At 38.2% G+C, this 21,345-nt stretch overlaps 1 protein-coding gene across 3 annotated transcripts in view; it reads right to left on the bottom strand.

The window, feature by feature from the left end:
• Nucleotides 1-9,396: 9,396 nt before the first annotated feature.
• Nucleotides 9,397-21,345, bottom strand: part of SMAD5 (SMAD family member 5) — a 50,330-nt gene continuing 38,381 nt past the window's right edge. For 2 of the 3 annotated variants that reach the window (XM_023195704.1, XM_023195710.1), the window contains 3 exons: nt 19,414-19,635; nt 17,439-17,695; nt 9,922-14,779 (listed from right to left, as the gene is read on the bottom strand). In XM_023195704.1, coding sequence (XP_023051472.1) covers nt 14,636-14,779; nt 17,439-17,695; nt 19,414-19,635 — 623 coding nt within the window. In that variant the 3' untranslated portion in view covers nt 9,922-14,635. Of the gene's footprint in view, nt 14,780-17,438; nt 17,696-19,413; nt 19,636-21,345 lie in introns of all 3 variants that reach the window. The other variant, XM_023195698.1, reaches the window with a different exon arrangement.

The raw sequence follows: 21,345 nt of genomic DNA on the forward strand, positions 1-21,345 counted from the left end.
GGCGCCTCGTCCCGACCTAGCCAAGAGCAGCCAGCTTGAGCCTGGTAGAGAGGGCATGACGCCGGGGATCGCTGGCCCCTGGGAACACTGCGCCCTGACCCAAAGACCCTTCCTGAACTAGAGTGGCAACCCGAGCGGAAAGGGAGACCGAGGCGTCGGGAGGCTGTGTAGGGTCTCGATTCCAGTACCTGTAGGTACCGTGATTCTGATCCCCTGGCCGAATCTTTCTTCCTCTGGACAAAGGGTCCAGTCGGGAAACCTTCCTGAAAGGCGGCGCGCCAGCCCGGGCACAGAAGGCTTGCTCACCGCCTGCTGACTTCCTTACTTTGCACACGGAAGGGACAGGAACCGCGAGCGTTGCAACCAGCTTGGAGCTACCTGTCTGGACTCGCAGGCCCTGTGGCTGTTTCCCCACAGCTGCCACCGCCTCTCTTGCTCCTTGACACCGAGGAGGACCCCACTAGAATCCGAGCGTCGTGAACTCACCTGAACTTTGGAAGGTTGGCACTCGGGGGCCGCATCCCCCTGGGGAAATGACTGAACGCGGGGTTTCAGTGGGTCCCGCCCGGGTCTAAGGACCCTGTGTTCCTTCTGTGGGCACGGGCAGTGGGAGGCCAGTGGAAAGGCGCAGGGACCCACCTATGCGTCTCACATCTTCAGGGGCCGCATTTCTACAATAAAAACTCACCCAATTAGACCTAGTGCTGAGAACGTGCTGGTAATTGTTTGCGCCGCTTTGGAAAAGGGGATAAGGGTAGATCGATCCCGAGTAGGAGACCCAAGGGAGACCCACCTCCCCTCCCAGGACATTTTGATGATACTACCTCCTCTTCAGCTTTTCCCCAGGGTCGGTCAATTACTTCCTCGGGAAGTTTTTTTTCAGGATGGTCTCCAGGGAAAATTGCTGCCTGACCTGCTGAATAAATTCCCATTAACAGGGCTCCTGGGGACACTTTCTGCAGGGCAGTTCCTTCCACCTGGCATCTTCCCTTTTGCTCTGAGCTTCCCTGGGCCTGAAATCCCTGAAGAGCCATATGTGGACCAGAACCATCTGGTGAAGGAAGAGCCTAAAGGTCAGGTGGTGGCAGTTCCTCCCAAAGGAGATGGGGGCCTGCCCTGGAGAACCTGGCAAGAGGGAAATGGATGCATAAACCCAGTTAAGGGGAAAACAACGTCAAAGAACTTGAGAGGGACTAGAAAGGCTTGTGATAACCTTAAAAAAACCTTAACCAAAGTTAAACCAATTATAGGGAGTCTTTTTATGGTGCTTTAAAACAGTTTCAGGAGTCACCTGGCTCTGGAGCACTAGAGCTTAGAGAAAGTTTGACTGAAAATGAATTGGACAGACTGGCTAATCCAGTCATTCTGACCCACGCCAGGGTCACCTGGGCTTTGTCAATCTTTAGACAACTAAGGACTCTTGGCTTTGGCCAAACGCATACAGGCACAAAATTCTGCAACAATTCTAAGAGCTTTGACACTGAAACTGGTTCCTGAGGCCAGATTGAGGTTGGGGAAGAGAAATTGGCCAGGGCTCCTGAGGCACAGCCCAGCCCACCACTTCTCCTCAGTCAGTGCCCAAGATTCCCTCCTGGCTCCTATCCCAGGAAGCACTGGAGAGGAGGCATAGAAACCAGAAAAGCTTCCCTGGGCTTGATTCTCCACGCCTTCCAGAACTAATACCCACCAGGTCCTAACAATGCCAATTCTATGATCACCTCATACAGCATTTCAGTTTAGTCTTCAGAAAGGTAGCCAAACCTCTGAGCCTATAATAAAGGTAACCCAAGCTAATCTCCATGAACCTTGGTTGCAGAGAGGACTAGATGGAAATAAATGTGAGAAATATGAGGGCACCTGGCTGGCATACAAAATCACAGGCTGCTAAAATGGGGGACCCTTCAGCCTTGGTCTGAGGGCTTGTGAGGGGTAGGAGACTAATGTAGAGGCAGAGTATCCCTCCACCACATGTCCTGATGGCCAGATCTGAAGGCAGTATGCAGAGTGGTCAAACGTACAAGCTGTAGAGTTCAAATGCCTGGCTTTAAATCCCAGCTCCACCTCTCACTAGCTGTATGGCCTTGTGCAAATAACCTATTTGAGCCTATTTCTTCATCTGCAAAATGGGTATTATATCACCTAGCTCTACAAGTTTGAATAATAGAGTATAACCAAAGTTATTATAACCAATAACATGCTAGCATAATGCTTGTACAAAATGAGCGTCCAAATGATAGCTATTTGTAGAACTGAGCTATAGGCTTGAAGCAGCACTGCTGCTGGGAGGAGGAGACCCCACCAACAGGATGTGCTCTCACTAGGGCCCACTGTCTTTTGTGACCACAAACAAATGCAAAGACTGGTTCTTTCCTGGAAGAACATGAGTAGATGAACATCATCTACTCATGACTGGCTTAGGATTCAATTGTAGTTCCCGGGCCAGAATCAGCTCAAACCAGAGTAATCCAGGAGGCTTTTGGGATCTCTCTGATGTCTCTATAGGGTTGCAGTGGCCTCAGCTACCTAAGTCAAATGCTTGGCCACTTCAAATGAATAGATACTTTGGGAATAAATTTCTGGGTAATCGAGCCTGCACAGACCTGGAATCTAGAAAGCACACAGGGTCAGTAAGGGTACTATCTGCCAGCACTGTGAACCCAAGTAACATGGTTCTCTTTTCCAGGATAGTATTGGACTGAGGGGTAACGGGTTATTTCTCATGTTGAACCCAGCCCCAGATTCTCTTCTGAGCAGCAGGGATGTGGCTGAATTCACATCTGCCTTCTACAGATATTTAGAATAAGTGGACTACAATGTGGTGATTGGATATTTAGATGGTGTTAAAATTGAACGCATACGTCTTCCCAAGATTCATACGTTGAAGCCCTAACCCCCCGAGTGGCTGTATTTAGAGTAAGAAAGTGAAGTTATATGAAATCATAAGGGTGGAGCTCTGTTCTGATAGGATTAGTGTCCTTGCAGGACCAGAGAGAGCTCTCAACTCTGGTCAGGCGCAGGCACTGAGAAAAGGCCATGTGAGGACACACTGAGAAGATGGTTATCTGCAAACTAGGAAGAGGGCCCTCATTAGAGACCGACTCAGCCGGAACTCTAATCTTGGAGGACTTCTAGCTTACAGAACTGTGAGAAAATAAACTTCTGTTTAAGCCACCCAGTCTATGGTATTTTGTTGAAGCAGCCCAAGCTAAGAGAGATGACTGTCTGGGAGTAGACCTGTGCATACACATCCTCCTGCCCTTTGCTCTCCCACCAGTTCCAAGATGTCTTGAAATCACCTTTGGAGACAGGGCATGGCAGGCTAAAAATAGGAATAGGGCCCATGTCACAGGTGTTTGGGTTCCTCTGCTATAACCAGCCACCGTGAGCAACCAAGAGGGTAGAGGAAAAGACATTTTTGTTGGTGGGGTTTGGGGGAGAGGCCGGAGATCATGGTGGGGAGGTAGTTGCAGATGCTAGGAGCCAAGGAGAGGTAGCATAGTGGTGACCAAGAGTCTGAGTCCTGGAGCCAATGACCTGAGCTTGGTGGTCCACTCCATGCCTTCATCATATTTCTGATAGCCCGTTTCATCATCTGTAGAATAGAGATGACAATACCTGCTTCAAAGGATTTTCAATATGGAGTGAAACATTATCAGTACAGTGTTCAGCTCATGTTTGATATGTAGTAAATGCCCTGAATGTGAGCTATCATTATTAACCAGGATGGCCATTTCAGAAGTGCGTGCAGCGGTACAAACAACTGCTTCCTGTCAGTGACCTGTCCTTTATCAGCCATGTGCTATCAGGAAACAGTAAAGAGGTCTGTACTTCCTAACAGGTATGCCCAGAATTGGAGGACAGCTATTCTGGGTCTTTTCTCACTTTGCACTTTCCCCCTAAACTATCTCATTTGCTCTCATGGCTTCAGTTGCTTTTCAGAGGACTCTCTCCACACTATCCCTGAGCCCACTCAACACCTCCATTTGGGAAACTTCAAATCTCATGGGAAACTTCAAACTCAACAAGCCTAAAACTCATCATCTGTCTAAATTAGATCCTCCTTCAGTCTTCATCTGAATAGACTGCACCAGCGTATGGCTGCCCAAAGTAAAAAAGGCATGGTGGTCATTATTGACCCTAAACTCTGCCTCATCCTCCAATATGTAACTCATCACCCCCTAGGCACCACTCTACTCCATCTACTCCTGTCCATGTCCACCATCACAACCCTAACTCAAAGTTCTACTTCCATTTTTGTCTCTCCTCACTCAATAAACACATCTGCCTCCAGCCCCAGCATATACACCAATGGCTTCTCTTTGCTCTCAGGATTAAACACAAAAGCCTAATAAGGGCTAGAATCATCTGGTCCCACCAGCCTCATCTTCTCTCACTCCTCTTACACTCCAGTGGCCTTTCAATCCCTAAGGCTCCTTTGCCTAAGCTGTTTGTCTCTCCTCCTTCCTCTGGCTTGATGCCTTCTCATCCTTCATGTCTCCAGTTAAATGTTTCTTCCTCAAAAAGGGCTTGCCTAAATCCTCAGGTAAGATTATATCCTCTCAAAACCCCATATTGCCTCCCCAATCACAGCTACTAAATAACTGCATAATTAGTGGCCCAATGCTTCTTCCCACTAGTAAGTTGTATAACAGAGAACAGGGACATCATCTGTCCTGTTCACTGCTGTTTTCTCAATGCCTAGCATAGTTTTAAACAGAAAATAGGCAATAAATATTTATTGAATGAAATATAGTGGGAAAACAGAGCTAGAGGTTAAAGTAAATTTGAAAGGTGTATTTACATCTAAGCACGTATCTTTTGATTTTCCACCTTAAACTAACCTTGTATCAGGTGAAATACTGAGTTGAACATTCCTTTATTGATTGGTCTTCCAAGTGGCTAGTTTCCTAGGGGTGGTAATCCAAAGTTGTTAGCAACTAACATTTCCTGTCTCCACCTAGGTAACACTTCAGTTATTACTGTATCTCCTGCAGAGACTAAAGAACAAGCAATTTAAAAGTTTGTACCTTTAGCTATTTCTGCTTGAATTACTCCTTTTCCTGCAGAAAAGCACAGATCATTGCAGTAACATTCACATGCCTTCTGATTTGCCTTGAATAAGAACTGGTTAAATCACTGTTTCACATAACAACTTCCTCTTCTTCCTGGACTTTGATCAAAGATTATTTACTCAGTGAAACTTTCCCTGGCTACCATATCTAACATTATAATTCCACCTTGTTCCCCAACCCTGGTATCTTCCTTTCCTGCTTTTTTTTTTTTTTTTCTCTTTGGAACTTACTAGTAAACACACACATATATTTTATTTACCTTGTTTGGTGTCTTCATTAACCAGAATGAAGATCCTCAAGAGAAAGAATTTTTGTTTTAACCACTGTTATTCCCTCAGCCTGACATCTAACAAGCCCTCAAATATTAGTCAAATGAATGAACAAGCTCATATGGCTCAGGGCCAGAAAAAAATAAAAATATTCAGAAACACAGGAGTCTATAGTTTAAAATCTCCCTCATTTGTGGGTCTTGCTTCTCCACCCTCCGAAACTGATTAACCTAATGAACTTGGAACTACTCTGTTATAGCTTCACTTTCCATGAGGACAAGAACTATGATTCCAACTCTACTGCCTAGCATAAAGCTTGACCTGTAGTAATCACTGAATTGGCAAGTTAGTATTAATTGGGTTACAGTCCAAGCTGCTATAACAAAGCCATCCGCCACTCAAGTTTCTTTCTCACAGTACTCTTTCAGGGGTAGCACAACTGTCATCCTCATCCCTCAGCTTCCATGTCCACTTCAAGGTGCATACTCCAGATCCTGCCTTCATATCTGCATTCCAGCCAGAGAAGGAGAAAAGAGCAAGGGGTGCATTCCTCTTCCAGATATAATGCAGAAGTGGTGCCTATCACTTCTGCTAATATTCTACTGGCCAAGCTTAGTCACATGACCATACCTAGCTGAAAAGCTAGGAAATGTGGTATCCAGCTGGACATAGGTGTTCTGCAATGAAAGGGCAAATGGGCATTGGTAAGCTTACAGCAGTTTATTAAACAGACAATAAAAGGAAAGGACCTTCTTTTCATATGAACGTCATCTCTCCAGCCTTACTATTTATACATTACTAGTTTGTGCCTGCATTCTTCACCTTCACTGAATTCATTAACTTGGTCTAAACAATTCTAAGTTAATGAAAACCACATTTCACAAAATTTTATATAAACAAAAGGCAATTAGGGAAAGTCTACTGTTAATTACACTTCTGAACTAATGTTGGCAAAACTATAAAGTGGACAAAATCTAAAAAGCCCTCCAGACCCTTTGTTGTTTCTCCTTCCTGAACTTCTCCCCCTATATCACCCACACACACTCTTCAGCAAAATTAATCTTTTATTCTGAAGCACAAATATGGTTCATATATTGGTTTTGTCTGATGTTCCCACTCCCACCTAAGTGCAATGAAAGGCTTGCCCCTTATGTACAACAGTTAGGGAAGGATATTATGGAGTCTAAACCATGGCACTAAAATCACACACCAAAATTTTTAACACCCCAGCTTCTGTAAGCTCTGAAATTAAAAGTACACTTTTTGCGGTTATTTTCTCTTGTCAAGTGTATCAAGGAAACTATGCCCTGTCTACTTTCTTTGGGAAAATATTAAATGTTAACAGGTTAAAGCTCTAACTTGACTATTAATTTTGCAGGTTCTACAAGCAGCAATTCCAAGCATTTGGTAACTTTGGAGCAAAGTCCAAAAGTTCAAAGAGAAAGGATATGAGTGCTTTCTTAGCTGAATTTCCCCCTTTCTTCTCAATTATACTTTAGCCAACCCTCTCAATACCCCACCTCACATCAAACCACTTCTCAGGCATAAAGAGATCTAATAAAACATTGAGCTAGAAGCAATTCAACTAAGAAGTATATTATTACATTATTTAAAAGGTAAATTCTAAATACTTAAAAAATTCACATCTTGCTTCAGTACTCTCATTAATTCAACACATACTGGCATGCTTGCTTATATCAAGAACTGTTCTAGCAGTGGCAACACAGGTCTGTCCTCACAGATCTTACATTCCCATGAGGTAAGATAGTAATAAACAGGGTAAATAAATACATAATATGTTGGATGGTGATAAATGCTACGCAGAATGAAAAGCTTTCTTAGGTACAAAGAACTCAAGAAACACTTTGGAACCAAACCAATTTCTCTAAGAACTCTTTCAAAAAAGGAGCTAGAGCTCCATCCATAATCAGTAAAGTATCTGTGAAAGAAAGCCAAGGATCAATGTACAGTGACTACCAGAACAGGTTAGAAGGGCACACTCATAAACCTTTGCTACTGGTTTGGGGGTTTCAGTTTTTACTTTTCTCACCGTTAAAATTCTCAGCATTTATCTCAGATGAAAGTATTATTTAAAATGAAATAATGGAGGTGGCTTATTAGATGGGGAAGAGGTGATTAAGACAAAGTATAAGGATCTTTTCAAAATCCATCTCTAAACATCAATAAACTGCCTCAGAAAATCTCTCACTAGGAATTATACACACACCCACTTGATACAATATGGATAAGTCTTAACCACCAGTCTAAATCCCTCTTCCCACCTCCCATCCAACATACTTTAACATGGAGACGGTTAAGCAAGTGGCCCATAGCTCTTCTTTGTATTGCCCATTACCCTTTAAAAAAAAAAAAAAAAAAAAAAAAACTAATTTAGATAGAAAGAATAAGTTATTTTTATTTTTGCAAAGTTTATTATAACTTACAAATTCGACAAAAATCAGTAATATTTAAAACGTTAAATGGGAGGGGTGTTTTAAAAATGCTTCCTTCTTTTAATCATAAATACTATAGAGCTCTAAATAAGCACTCCCTTATAAACATTGCTGCAGCCTACTGACAACCTTAAAAATGTTTATAAAATGATACCTGCATCAAAACTGCTGTAATACAAATAGTATTAGCCACTGTCCCACCCCCTCATCACCTGAACTGTTTTGGCTACAGCAACCTGAAAACTAATTATCTTAAACCCAAGAGAAGCCAACATCCTCTTAGTGCTCACTGAACCTTCTTCTGCCAGGACAAGTGTGCTTTTTTAAAAAAATACACTTCTAAAACAACCAGTGATGTTGCTACAAAATACCTTACAAAATGTCTTTTAAGTAAAAAGACATAGGAATGAACTGATTCTCAGAAATTGGTAGGAATGTCCAATCTTTTGGCTTCCCTAGGCCACAATGAAGTATAATTATCTTGGGCCACACATAAAATACACTAACACTAACGATAGCTGATGAGCAAAAAAAAAAAAAACCAAACAAAAAAACTCGCAAAACAATCTCATGATGTTTTAAGAAAATTTACCAATTTCTGTTGGGCCATATTCAAAGCTGTCCTGGACCACATGCAGCCCATGGGTGTGGGCTGGACAAGCTCGAATACAGGAAGTCTTTTTTCTTAAAAAAAAAAAAAAAAAAAAAGGAAGGAGTGCTTTTACATTTATCCTTTTAGGGTTAAAATATGTAATTTGGTTTTTCTACATTTCTGGCAAGGGCACATGATTTTTCACCATTCCTTTTTTTTTTTTTTTTTTTTTTTTTGAGATAGAGTTTTGCTCTTGTTGCCCAGGCTGGCATGCAATGGCACGATCTTGGCTTGATGCAGCCTCCGCCTCCTGGGTTCCAGTGATTCTCCTGTCTCAGCTGGGATTACAGGTACGCGCCACCACACTACACCCGGCTAATTTTGTATTTTTAGTAGACACGGAGTTTCACCATGTCGGTCAGGCTTGTCTTGAACTCCTGACCTTAGGTGATCCACCTGCCTCAGGCACCCAAAGTGCTGGGATTACAGGCGTAAGCCACCATGCCTTGCTCACCATTCCTTTCTAATTAGAATGAGTTTGCACGTCTTCTATATGTAATTCAGAGGTTGGTGAAAGTGTGCACCACAGTGACAATGATGCAAAGTCAGTCTGTGATTTAAAATTTTTTCAAAAAAGAAGACAAAAGAAAATTAAAAATCGTAAATTCACAAAGTGGATAATCAAAGGCTGGTACACTGAGGTTAAGCAACATCAGAAGTAATTATTCTGAATTAAAGAACTAGTAGAAATGTAAAAGATAGTAATAATTTTAAGATTTGAGTTATTATGTTCTAAGTACTGTTTTAAATACTGTACTGTATTACACTTCAATTAATCGTCCCTCAAATCCTTCCTATGAAGTAGACTTTTCCTTTACAGGTCAGGCAAATGAGGCATAGAGTGGTTAAGCAACTTGTCTAAGCTATGAGGCCCATGACTCAAACGCAGGCAGGACAACTCCAGAACAAAACAAAACAAAACAAAACAAAACAAAAAAAGACACATTAAGCAAGTTTTGAGGTTTATTAAAATAAAGAATTAGCAAACAATATGCAAAAACAAAGTTCTTAAGAGTTATGGCTTTGAAAAGCACAATATAGTAAAACCTAATACATTTTTATAAGTATCAAAATAACAGAATTGAAGCATGTTGCTAGAATTTCAGCTTCTACAACATAAACAGAAGCAAAACAAATACAAATAAGCAGCAGACCTACAGTGCAGCCATCAGCTTGGTCTTCATTATCTGCATATGAAATATCTTAAGAAAATGTGGGCAGGTAGATACAAATATCAAATTTCCATGATTACAATCCTCTTCGATTTTAAAATAAGTGAATTTCAAAATACAACTTATGCCAACCATGTTAAAAAAAAAAAAAAAAAACACTTCCCTAACCATTATCTTCTAGAATTCCTATAGTTAAAATACTTTATGAATAAACCAATGCAACATTATCTCCAATGATATTAAAAGGGAAAATCTGACCCTAAAAGTTTTTTTTGTTTGTTTGTTTGTTTTTTTTTTTTTTTTACAAAGAACTTGGGATTCTTTGGCCTTACTGGAGTTTTGTTATAGCTAACACCAGTCTGTATTAATTAAGAAGGCACTATTAATGAGGGAATCTACCTGTACAAAAAATTATGTACTTTAACAGCATCTTCAAATAAACCTTTAAAGGATAATGGTTTATGATCATTTTAAGAATTTTAAGAACTGAGTTATTTGGACAAGAACCATACTAACCTTTTTCACTCTGCCATGAATGATCGAAGAATCCTCCTCTAGGATTGGATCTTTTCATAGAAAATAACTTATCACCTGTTTTACTGCAATTGCTACTAGCAATTATTATATAGCATGTGCTCTTCAAAACAGAAATAAAAATTGATGTGTGAAATCCCTTTCATTGGTTTTGATAAACCATCCAATTTGGGGCTGTCATTTCAACTATAATACAGTTGTATTTTAGGAGATAAGATAATCCAATATAACAAAGGCTTGATAAATATTGTCACTCTGTAATCAGGACATACTAAACTGCAATTCAGCAAATTCCAAAGAACTGTCCAGGTTTCTTTCCAGCAGGTTGAATTCTTTGTTTATGCAGAAGAAATGCCTTCAATTCTCACATTCGATTCATGCATCTTGTGTGGTAAGAAAAGTTAAGAATCTTACTTATATCAATGAGAAAAATGCTGCTGCTCTGGGGGACCTGAGATCAGTCCCCCAAAAGCTGCCCTAATAATATCTGATACCACCTATAAACCACCACTTAGGAAAACTCTCTCCATAAAAATCACCAAACATTTCTAAAACCACCAGGCTACCTACTACCCTAAGACACTTGCTCATCTAGCTGAACAATATAACGATGACACACATTTATATTTATACCCAAGAGAATTAGGTGAGGATTTAACTAGTAAGACAAAGAAGGGATCTGACATTCTTTGAAGTTAAAATATAGGTCCAAAATATAAGTCATCACAAAAGGCTGAACTCAGTAATTATCAAAAAATTCTTCCTTCCTCATGAAGTAAAAAGGGTATTTATATATTTTAAGTGGCAAAGGTGATAATGATCCAAAGTACTATTAAGCAAATGACTGGAAAAAGTATAAAGAAATAGATCTAAATTGGTACATCAGACGTTCTCTATCACAGAAGTACAGCACTTTGGTAGGTACTATCAAACTTTCTAGAGTTTCTCTGCTGTTGGTAGAATTTCATTTTTCGTATAAACTTTCTCTTCCAACAAAATACTACCACACGGGAAGGAACTGTTCCCCACAGGTACCCTCAGGTAATATGGAAGGTTTTTAACATGAACCCCAGTTCTAATCTTGACAACAGATTTCAGGTATGAGTACTTAATGATTACATCCTGAAGGATATCTTACTCTCAACTGTTATGAAAGGTATAAAATAGCTACATCCTCTATCTGTGCTATTAGATGTGGCTTGTTGAACTGTCTAGTACTCTTACTCTGGATTTCACCTCAGAAACCCAACCAATTCTATTTTTTTTAATATAGCAACAATACAATGTGAAAAATTATTTATATTCTGACACACATATTTGATATTTTGATTGACGTCTTCCTTAAATTTCCTCTTAAAAAAAAAAGGTTAATTTTAGTAGATCAATAACATGCCTACTAGTTTACATTTCACGTCAGCCAGGCAATACTGACCAGACCAATACTGACCAGATCATAAATATTATGTAGAGATGTTAAGCAACTGCATCTCTTATATCTTGCTTTTTTGCCAATCAACATCTTTTTGTTGCTTTAATTCATTAGGGAGATTTCATTCTATTCTGCTTTTTGCATTACCAAACTGGTTGCAATTTTATTATTCCCAGATTCTGTCTTTTCAGCCAGCATAAATATACTGTACATGCTATGTGATTATTCTAGTGGTGCTAGAATTTTACTATAAAACATTCTGTAGATTAAAACGTATAACCATAATTTGCTAAAATGGTTTCTTTCAGAGGTACTTTCCTTTCACTAGCCAGTTTTTAAAAATCTTACTAGCAAATTTTATTTCCTATACATAGATAAATGAAAATCCTTAGGGACTGTAAGAATAGCTGGACTGAATAAAGTTTTCATTTAAAGTCCAAGGGTGTGGAGTTGACAACTTTTAGGAGATACAACAGGCTTATAGTTCTCTGTCAAACTCTTAATTGTTAATAACTTTAGTACTATCATTCATGAGACACAACTCCTAAGAAAAAACAAAGAAAAAGCCAATCATGTAAGATCTTGTTAACTCAATACTGTGACATAATGACCCCAAATAAAAACAATTTTTAATTAACTCACAGTAGAAAACACCAATAAAACAACTCTTTAATTTCCACTAGTTTACTGCAGCCCAATGAAGTTGATTACATACATCCGTTATTCAATCGGAGTAATTTTTTCCCACAAATTTGTTCCAGAGATCGTGCCGCAAGCCTGGTAAGTAAAAGAATGATGAAAATGCCGAAGTTCTATCAAGTAAGCAAATATTCTCTCTCATGTGGCCGACAGAACTCTGGAAGAAACAGAATGCATGTCATGTAATACTTACATTTAAGGCTCAGGTGACTGTCAGAAAGTATTTCCTTTACCCAGCAAAGAACTGTGAGCTGAAACACAAATGGCAGTTCATCTGAAAGAACTAAAACCATCCACTGGCTGCACATTGAAAAAGCAATAAATAATGACACAGAAAACAAAAGAAATTGCATAATTCTTTCCTCGAAAATGCTTTTTTTTTTTTTTTTCTTCACAAGAGCAGAAAGGACAAATTGGAAAGTCAAACCAAACTAACATTTTAAACAGAAGAATGACATGACTCCATATACTTTCAAAAGGCACCAGAAAATAAAGCTTTCACTAATAGGTAAATTAGGTATTTTTTTTTTCCAAAATAATTTCTTCATTTTCATGTCATAACTAAGTGTCCATTTGACAGCTCCCGAGAAAAAAACTGGTTCAAAGTCCTTTATCCAAAGCCAAAAACATGATTGATTAAATGAATATTCATGTCTTTTCTCTCTAAAGATTGTGTTTTGGGAGACTAGCTTCCACGTAAGTACTTAAAAAACTGGAAAAAGAGCATCATTGATAAATGAGAGAAGAGTCTATATTCGTTGATGAATGAATGTTTTGTTTTGTTTTGTTTTGTTTTCTAAGACGGAGTTTCGCTCTGTCACCCAGGCTGGAGTACAGTGGTGTGATCTCGGCTCACCACAACCTCCGCCTCCCAGGTTCAAGTGATTCTTCTGCCTCAGCCTCCTGAGTAGCCGGGACTACAGGCACGTGCTACCAAGCCCGGCTAATTTTTGTATTTTTAGTAGAGACAGGGTTTCACCATATTGAGCCAGGCTGGTCTCGAACTCCTGACATTGTGATCTGCCTGCCTCGGCCTCCCAAAGTGCTGGGATTATAGGCATGAGCCACTGCGCCCAGTCGAGTGTTTTAAAATCAGCTATCCCTACATCCACTGCTGATTCATTTAGTATCAGATCAGTAGCCTCATCCTTGGGGCCCAACTGAAGAGCCTCCTACGGCCCCAGTGCATAGGTACTTGCATAGGGAGGCTGACGCAAGTAAGAGCAATGGGATTAACTACATGATTCGTCAGCCCTGGTAACACCCATAAAACTGTAGTGAATTAAAAAGGCACCTTAAGTTGGAACTATAGAATACAGTCTTATAACCTAGGTTGAAAGTAAAACAAAAACCAGAAAAAAGCATAACTTCCTACAAATGTAATCTATAAATTGCAGTGTTTAATACAAAAAAGGTACCAAGGATGTAAGGATAAGCATCTAAGTCCAAGTCACTTGAGTGTATTTTATCAAAGGTTACGCTAAAAACTGTCACCCATAAAAGTGCAAAATAAAAAGATTAATGCATGTCAAAAATAGAGTTCTTGCAACATTGTCCAAAAGCAGCAAACATAGTTGAACAAGGCTGTGCATGAACTGTCACTAGCTATAAAGTAATGCTTATGACAGATTTTGAGTAAATGACATATACTTGAGATCAGTTATTTGCAATAATTTTTTTTAAAAAAGGAAATGTTTTACAAAAGATATATAGCATGAAGTCACATTACACTGAAGAACACTTATCTGTATTAAATGTAAATTTTATGTCATCTAGAAAACTATCATTTTGCTTTTACTGAACACTACTGGTTAGAGCAGTGCATAGTGTTCCTTCAAGTAAAACTCTGTTTATAGTTTTGTTTAAGCCCCTACCATACACTTTCGCAAAACAATGAATTATATTTTAAGTTGGTGGGACAAAGAAACTGGTAAAAGTACATCTTCTGGAAGATCAAGAGTAGGAGGGAAAACTTACTCTTCACTGTATATACCCTCTTATAAGCTACTGTAACTTTTCATCATGTGATGCATTTTCAAATAAATTTAACAAATAAAAAAATTTTAGGGCAATAAAGTAAAAGCATGTTCCAGTTTAAGATCAATGCCAAATTTCTGAACTGGGGCATAATACTTACTCTGCATCTTTTACAACACTTCTGAGAGTTAATCACATGAACATGAATACAAACAAATGTAGATTCATCACAAAATACAAATGTATTGGTCACAATTATGTAGAAAAAAATAAGCTGTAATATCTGTTTTCCATGTAAGCTCACAGTATCTGTACTCAAAGTTTCTCTAAAATTAAAACAAGTCCACTAACAATATAATTGAAAAGAATACTTCTGCATTATGAAACAGACGATATGGGGTTCAGAGGGGAGCCCATCTGAGTAAGGACTTTATCCAGCCACTGAAGAGGCCCATGAAGATGAATCTCAATCCAACATGGGGTGCTGGTTACATCCTGCCGGTGATATTCTGCTCCCCAACCCTATGAAAATGAACAGATATTATCACAAATCCCTCTTTAAACTGTCAACCACTCTAAATCAATTTTACCATAACAAAAAGATAGCTTTTAACAGTACAGATATGTAGAATTTACGTAAAGAGAATAATGATCACAAAACCAGTCTTAGTATTCATCATGAAATTAAAAAGACAACAGCTACATTATTTAAAGACACATGAATTCTAAAATAATATATAATTCCCTTAACAGAAACCCTTGGAGTCAGTTATATTTCATAATTTTTTTTTAATCTTAAAAAAGTAACACAGTACAGTATCTCATAATTAAAACAAATATTTCTGCAGTGAGATACATTCTCCCTAAATGGGATAAATGCAAAATAGAAAATCACCACTAGGGCACCACAGTAATAATTACTGTAAACAAGATATATTGAAGAATGCAAAAATTGTGGGTAAAATATAAAGGAGAAACAGTGTATTTACATAGCCCCAAAGAATCTGCCTCCAAATATTTATAAATACCATTTTCTCTTAATTTCTTTATAAGACTTAATGACTATTTACAGGAAAAATTATGACAGTATTATAAGATATATAATGTGCAGAGTAAAATTTATGAATAGCACAAAGAATAAAACAAAGTAATTAAAACTCTTCAACAGCAAGGTTTTCATATTTTACATTTTAAGAATAGTACAATATTAACTCTAGGTAGATTGGGGTATGTTAAAGATAAATGTGTGGTAATTCCCAGAGAAACCACTAAAAAATGTAAAGAGATGTCACTTAAATGTTAATAAAGGAATCATATATAAAAAATAAAAATAAAACTCATAAATAGCCTTATGTAAGATCACGTCAGACTTTTTTTTTTTTTTTTTTTTGAGAAGGAGTTTCACTCTTATTGCCCAGGATGGAGTACAATGGCGCAATCTCAGCTAACTGCAACCTCTGCCTCCCAGGTTCAAACTATTCTGTCTCAGTCTCCCGAGTAGCTGGGATTACAGGCACCCACCACCATGCCTGGCTAATTTTTGTATTTTTCAGTAGAGACAGGGTTTCACCATGTTAGCCAGGCTGGTCTCGAACTCCTGATCTCAGGTGATCCACCTGCCTTGGCCTCCCAAAGTGCTGGGATTACAGGTGTGAGCCATCGCACCTGGCCCAGGTTTTTTTTTAACCAAAAATTTTTTATTTTCAAGTTGTCTGAAAATCAGATAAGGCATCACACATATTGATAAATACATGCATGTATAATTTAATGTGGCAATCACATAGTGATTATCCTTTAAGGTGGGAAATTACTGGGATGAACTGAGCTGAAACCTTTAGCCTAAAACTCCAGATAAAAATTAAAATACAAATTTTTCACTTTTATTTTCCTGGATTTATCAAGCTCTCTGGTTTACTGCTTATGATAGTCCTGGCCCAGGAAAACTGGGTGGGGGAGGGAGGGAGGTCAGGGGAGTGAAGAAGATTGGGCAGCAGAGATTAAAATAAATATGCAAAAGTCACATTACAGTACAAGAAGGGAGAAATGCCTTCAGGGTAACCAGTAAACTGATGTATACAATAGACCTACAGCAAAGTATCATGAAAACACTGGACTGGGGCTGAATACCAAAAAGAAAAAAAATCCATGCACAGCATGTGACAGGTACTCTTCTTGTGCTAAATTCTTAAGAACCATGTAGATATAGTACAGATTGGTTAAATACATGACTAAAATTCTTTTCAAATTTTAAGCACAAATCTTTGGAATGTCAATACGATTAGGTCAAGAGAATAGATGATAAACTTGAAAAGTTCCTTTGAAATTTGCAAATCCTTAATATTAAGGCTAGTGGAAAAGTAATTGTGGCTTCTGCCATTACTTTTACTAACAGTACTTAGCTAGAAATGAAATAATTTTAGTATTCTAAAGAATTCCACCAAGTCACCCTAATGAAATCTAATAATAATAATCAAAACTGTTGAACCTAAGAGCCTCAAATAGCAATTTTAATATTAAATGCTGATACGGTTTGGCTGTGTCCTTACCCAAATCTCATCTTAAATTGTAGCTCCCATAATTCCCACATGTTGTGAGAAGGAACTAGTGGGAGATAACTGAATCATGGGGGCAGTTTCTCCCATACTGCTCTCATACTGGTGAATAAAGTCTCATAAGATCTGATAGTTTTATAAGGGGTTTCCCCTTTCACTTGGCTCTCATTCTCTCTTGCCTGCCGCCATGTAAGACGTGACTTTGCTCCTTTGCCTTCTGCCATGATTGTGAGGCTTCCCCAGCCACGTGGAACTGTGAGTTCATTAAACCTCTTTTTCTTTATAAATTACCCAGTCTTGGATATGTCTATTAGCAGCATGAAAATGGACTAATACAAATGCTTTCCAGAAATTTAGTCTTTTAACCAAAATTCCTTTTAATCTCAGCCCCATTCAATATCAAAATCAGTATCAATCATGCATTTTATAACGTCTAGATTACAAAATGAAATCTTAGATTATGTAGTTAAACCGACAAATTCAATAGTTTTATTTAAAATCCTGTTAAATCAGGTCAAAAGCAATTATCAACTTTCATTTAACAAATAATTTTTTAAAATTATAACCTAAAGTCATAATATACATATTTATAGTGACTCAAATTACGTTAGAGGTCACAACTCACTTACCTTGACAAAACTCATCCGAATGGTACACATTTTGGTGAGCTCATATACTGCCTCAAACCCATGGTTGACAGACTGAGCCAGAAGCTGAGCAAACTCCTGATTGTTAAAAATTTTGAGGCTGCAGCTGCTGGGAATCTTACAGACAGTGGTGGGATGAAAGCCATGATGAAAGTTGCAGTTCCTACTCTGTACAAATATGCTGCTGTCACTGAGGCATTCCGCATACACCTCCCCACCAACATAGTACAGATGAACACCTTAAAAAGACAAGCATCACAAGAGTCAGCTTAAAGAATCAGTATAATGAAACCAAATAGACTGTATGGAGCAACGAAGTACCCATTAATCCACAGCAAACTTCCAACAGTCTTTAGACAGAAGTTACCACTAGATGGCCTTCTGCTGCCAAAGATAATCAAGAGGTTAACGTCTGCCTCCATCTACAAGAGTGAAGCCTCAAATGGGCAGCATATTAAGTTATCCATTTTTAGGTTGTTCTCTTTTTCCTTTTCCAACAATTATTTATCATCTCGATAAGAGAAAGAGAGGGCTAAAAAACCCAAACCTTCTTTTGATGAGTCCTTTCAAACAAATGCTCAGTGCTATCAACTATCATAAACAGTCATTTGACAGACTTTTGCACTCTTTGTGTTAACAAAGAGGACAGCAATACCAAAAAAAACCCCAAAGTTACATATATAATTTCAGGTCACAAGAAGAGCTTTGAAATGGCAGATTTATCTTACTTAAAATGTATATTTAAAAATATATATATTCCTTTGCAAGATGTGAGGGCAAAAAAAAAAAAAGAATTTTAAAAATACATAAATATGTGGAAATAGCTTTAACATTAAATATTCAAATTATATAACTAAAGCTAGTCACCTAGTATTTTCCCAACATATCCCTCCACCACCTCAAAACTAACCCATGAAAGAAAAGGTCCTAGAACTATATGCTGGGGAAAAAGAAAAAACTGATTCTAGAATTTCAAAATTCACAAAATAGATTTCCCTTAAATTACTTCTACCGTGATGGAAGAAAAAAAATAAAATAAATGCCTAGAAGTGAGGCACTTCGCTGAAAAAAACTAAAGCAAGTTGGCAGTAAGCTCAAAAGACAATGAGAACTTTGCTTCTCAACTTATTTTTGGCCATAGGAATTTTAAAATCACTTCTATAAGAAATTCTACACAATGATATTTATTTACCTTTTGTTCCTATTTTGGACCAAGATTCCCTCAAGTTAAAGAAGCAAAACGCAGCAAGGGGTAAAAACAAAACATCTCAAGAAATAGGCAATACACTCTACCTGGGATGGGTTTCCTTCCTGATCACTTGATGCATGAGACTTTGACATTTTATTGCAGTATGAAAAGGGCCCAGTTTGTTGTGGCAACTATCTTGCAGGACAAATTATTAATAAAACTTTATTGCCTAAATTTAAAAGATGGGAGCAGTGGTGGTGAAGCTACTGGAACATCATTCACACTAGATTTCCCATTTCTAATTCCACTCCTCTCACATCATGGTAACCCTTACAAGTCATCTCAACCCAAAATACTCCACAAATATCTTAATTATAAAATTCTAATCCTTCACCAGCATTCATACACAATATTCCACAAATATGTGTCGTGTATTTATACTGAGGCACTCTTCTAGCTACTGGAGATACTGTTGTGAACAAGGCAAGTTCCTGTACAGCTTATGTTCCAGTCAGGGTAACACTCAAAAAACAAAGTGGTAGTATGATTTCAGAAACTTAGCACTGGGAAGAAAAACTAAGCAGGACAAAAAAATGAGGGAAGATCATGTCTTTATTTGATTAACACATTCTTCAATATTGGCAACTTAACGCAGAGGCCATGTGTTAAACCTCTTTGTATGTTTCTAGCACCTTTCACAATGCATGGTTCATGGCAAGTACAACAAATGATTGAATTTGATTAAATGTAGGAAAATGACAAGATTACCTTTTCCAATATGTCGCCTAGTGTTTTCAATTGTCGAATTACGATTAACGTTTGACAACAAACCCAAGCAGAATCTACTTTTGTTATTTGAAGGATCTGTGAATCCATCTACTAACACACTAGTAGAAGATGCATGAAAAGCTTCTCCAACACGATTGTTTAATTCATAGTAGACTATTGAACACCAATGTTTAGGCTCTTCATAGGCAACAGGCTGAACATCTGTGAACAAACCAGACAGAGAAAAAGTTTAATAAATATCAGAAACTTAGATTGTCCATGTATTTATCTTTTAACCCAACCCAAGTATTACATGAAAAAGAAAATTTTCAGATATTTCACAAGTCTCACTGTCCTTCCTAGCTGTGAATCTATACCCAAAAACAGGCACTAGAAATCGGCTTGAATATGACAATTTAAAAAATTATAGAAATACCAGGATTGGCAATAGTCTTAGCTTGCTCGGGCTATAAAATACCGTAAGGCTGAGTGGCTTAAACAACAAATTTATTTCTCACAGGTCTGGGGGCTGGGAAGTCCAAGATCAAGGTGCCAGAAGATTTGGTAACTAGAGAGGACCTGCTTTCTGGCTTGCAGACAGCTGCCTTCTCACTGTGTGCTCATATGGCCCCTCCTCAGTGCACGCTCTTAGAGAAAGATCTGTTTCTTTTCCTCTTCTTATAAGGGAACTAATCTCATTATGACAATCCCACTCTCAAGCCTAATTATTTCCATCTTCAAATACCATCACACTGGGAGTTAGGACTTCAACATATGAATTTTAGGGAGATTCAACATGGTCCATTAGCATTCCACCCCAGCAACCCAAAATTCACATCCTTCTCACATGCAAAATACACACATATATTCTATCCCAACAGCCCCTGAAATCTTAACTCGTTTCTGCATCAGCTCTAATGTAAGCCCAGTATCATCTAAGTATCATCTACATAAGATACGGCTGAGACTTGAGGCAAAATTCCTTTCCAGCTGTAAACCTATGAAACCAGATAAGTTATGTGCTTCAATACTATAATGGTGGGACAGGTACAGGATAGACGTTCCCACTCCAAAATGGAAAAACAGAAAAGAAGGGAGTGATGATGGGTCAAGAAAGGTGAAAATCTAGCAAAGCAAATTCCATTAGGCCTTAAGGCTGGAGAATAAACCTCTTTGGTTTGATGTTCTACCCTCCCAACCCTCTGGGTAGAGTGAGGGGGTGCCCAGGCCTTGGTTCAATACATGAATTTTGGGAGGACACAATTCAGAACATAGCAGCAACAACATATTTTTAATTGTTTTTCTAACATAAACTAATTCGGGTTTAAATTTGAGACAAAAAGTTCTTTTTCAGAGACCTGATTTAACTCTAATCAGTATCTGTAAAATTATTTTAAACAAAAAGTTAAACTACAAAACTAAGTGAGACTCAGCAAATTAGGAATAGAGGGGAACTTACTCAGCTTGATACAGAACATCTACAGCTAATGTCATACTTAATGGTAGGAAACTAGAAGGTTTTCTGCTAAGATCAAAAACAAAGCAAAGATGCCTCCTCTCCCCCTTTTCAACATCATACTGGAAGTCCTTGCTAATGCCATAAAGAAATAAAAGGTACACAGATAGGAAAAGAGGAAATTGTCTTTGTTTGCAAAAAACATGATTGTCTATGTAAAAATAAGAAAGAACTGACCAAAAAAATTCCTGGAACTAGTAAGCATTATAGCAAGGCTGCAGGACACAAGGTTAATATGCAAAAGTTGATTGCTCTCCTATACACCAACAATAAACAAATGAAATTTAAAATAACAAAAATAATTATAATTTACATTAGCATCCCTCAAAATTAAATACTTAGGCATAAATATAAAAAAGTAGGAACATGCTCTATGAGGAAGACTACGAAACTCTGATAAAAGAGATCAAAGAAGA

This window comes from Piliocolobus tephrosceles, chromosome 4, assembly GCF_002776525.5.
Source record: "Piliocolobus tephrosceles isolate RC106 chromosome 4, ASM277652v3, whole genome shotgun sequence".
Lineage (NCBI taxonomy): Eukaryota > Metazoa > Chordata > Mammalia > Primates > Cercopithecidae > Piliocolobus > Piliocolobus tephrosceles.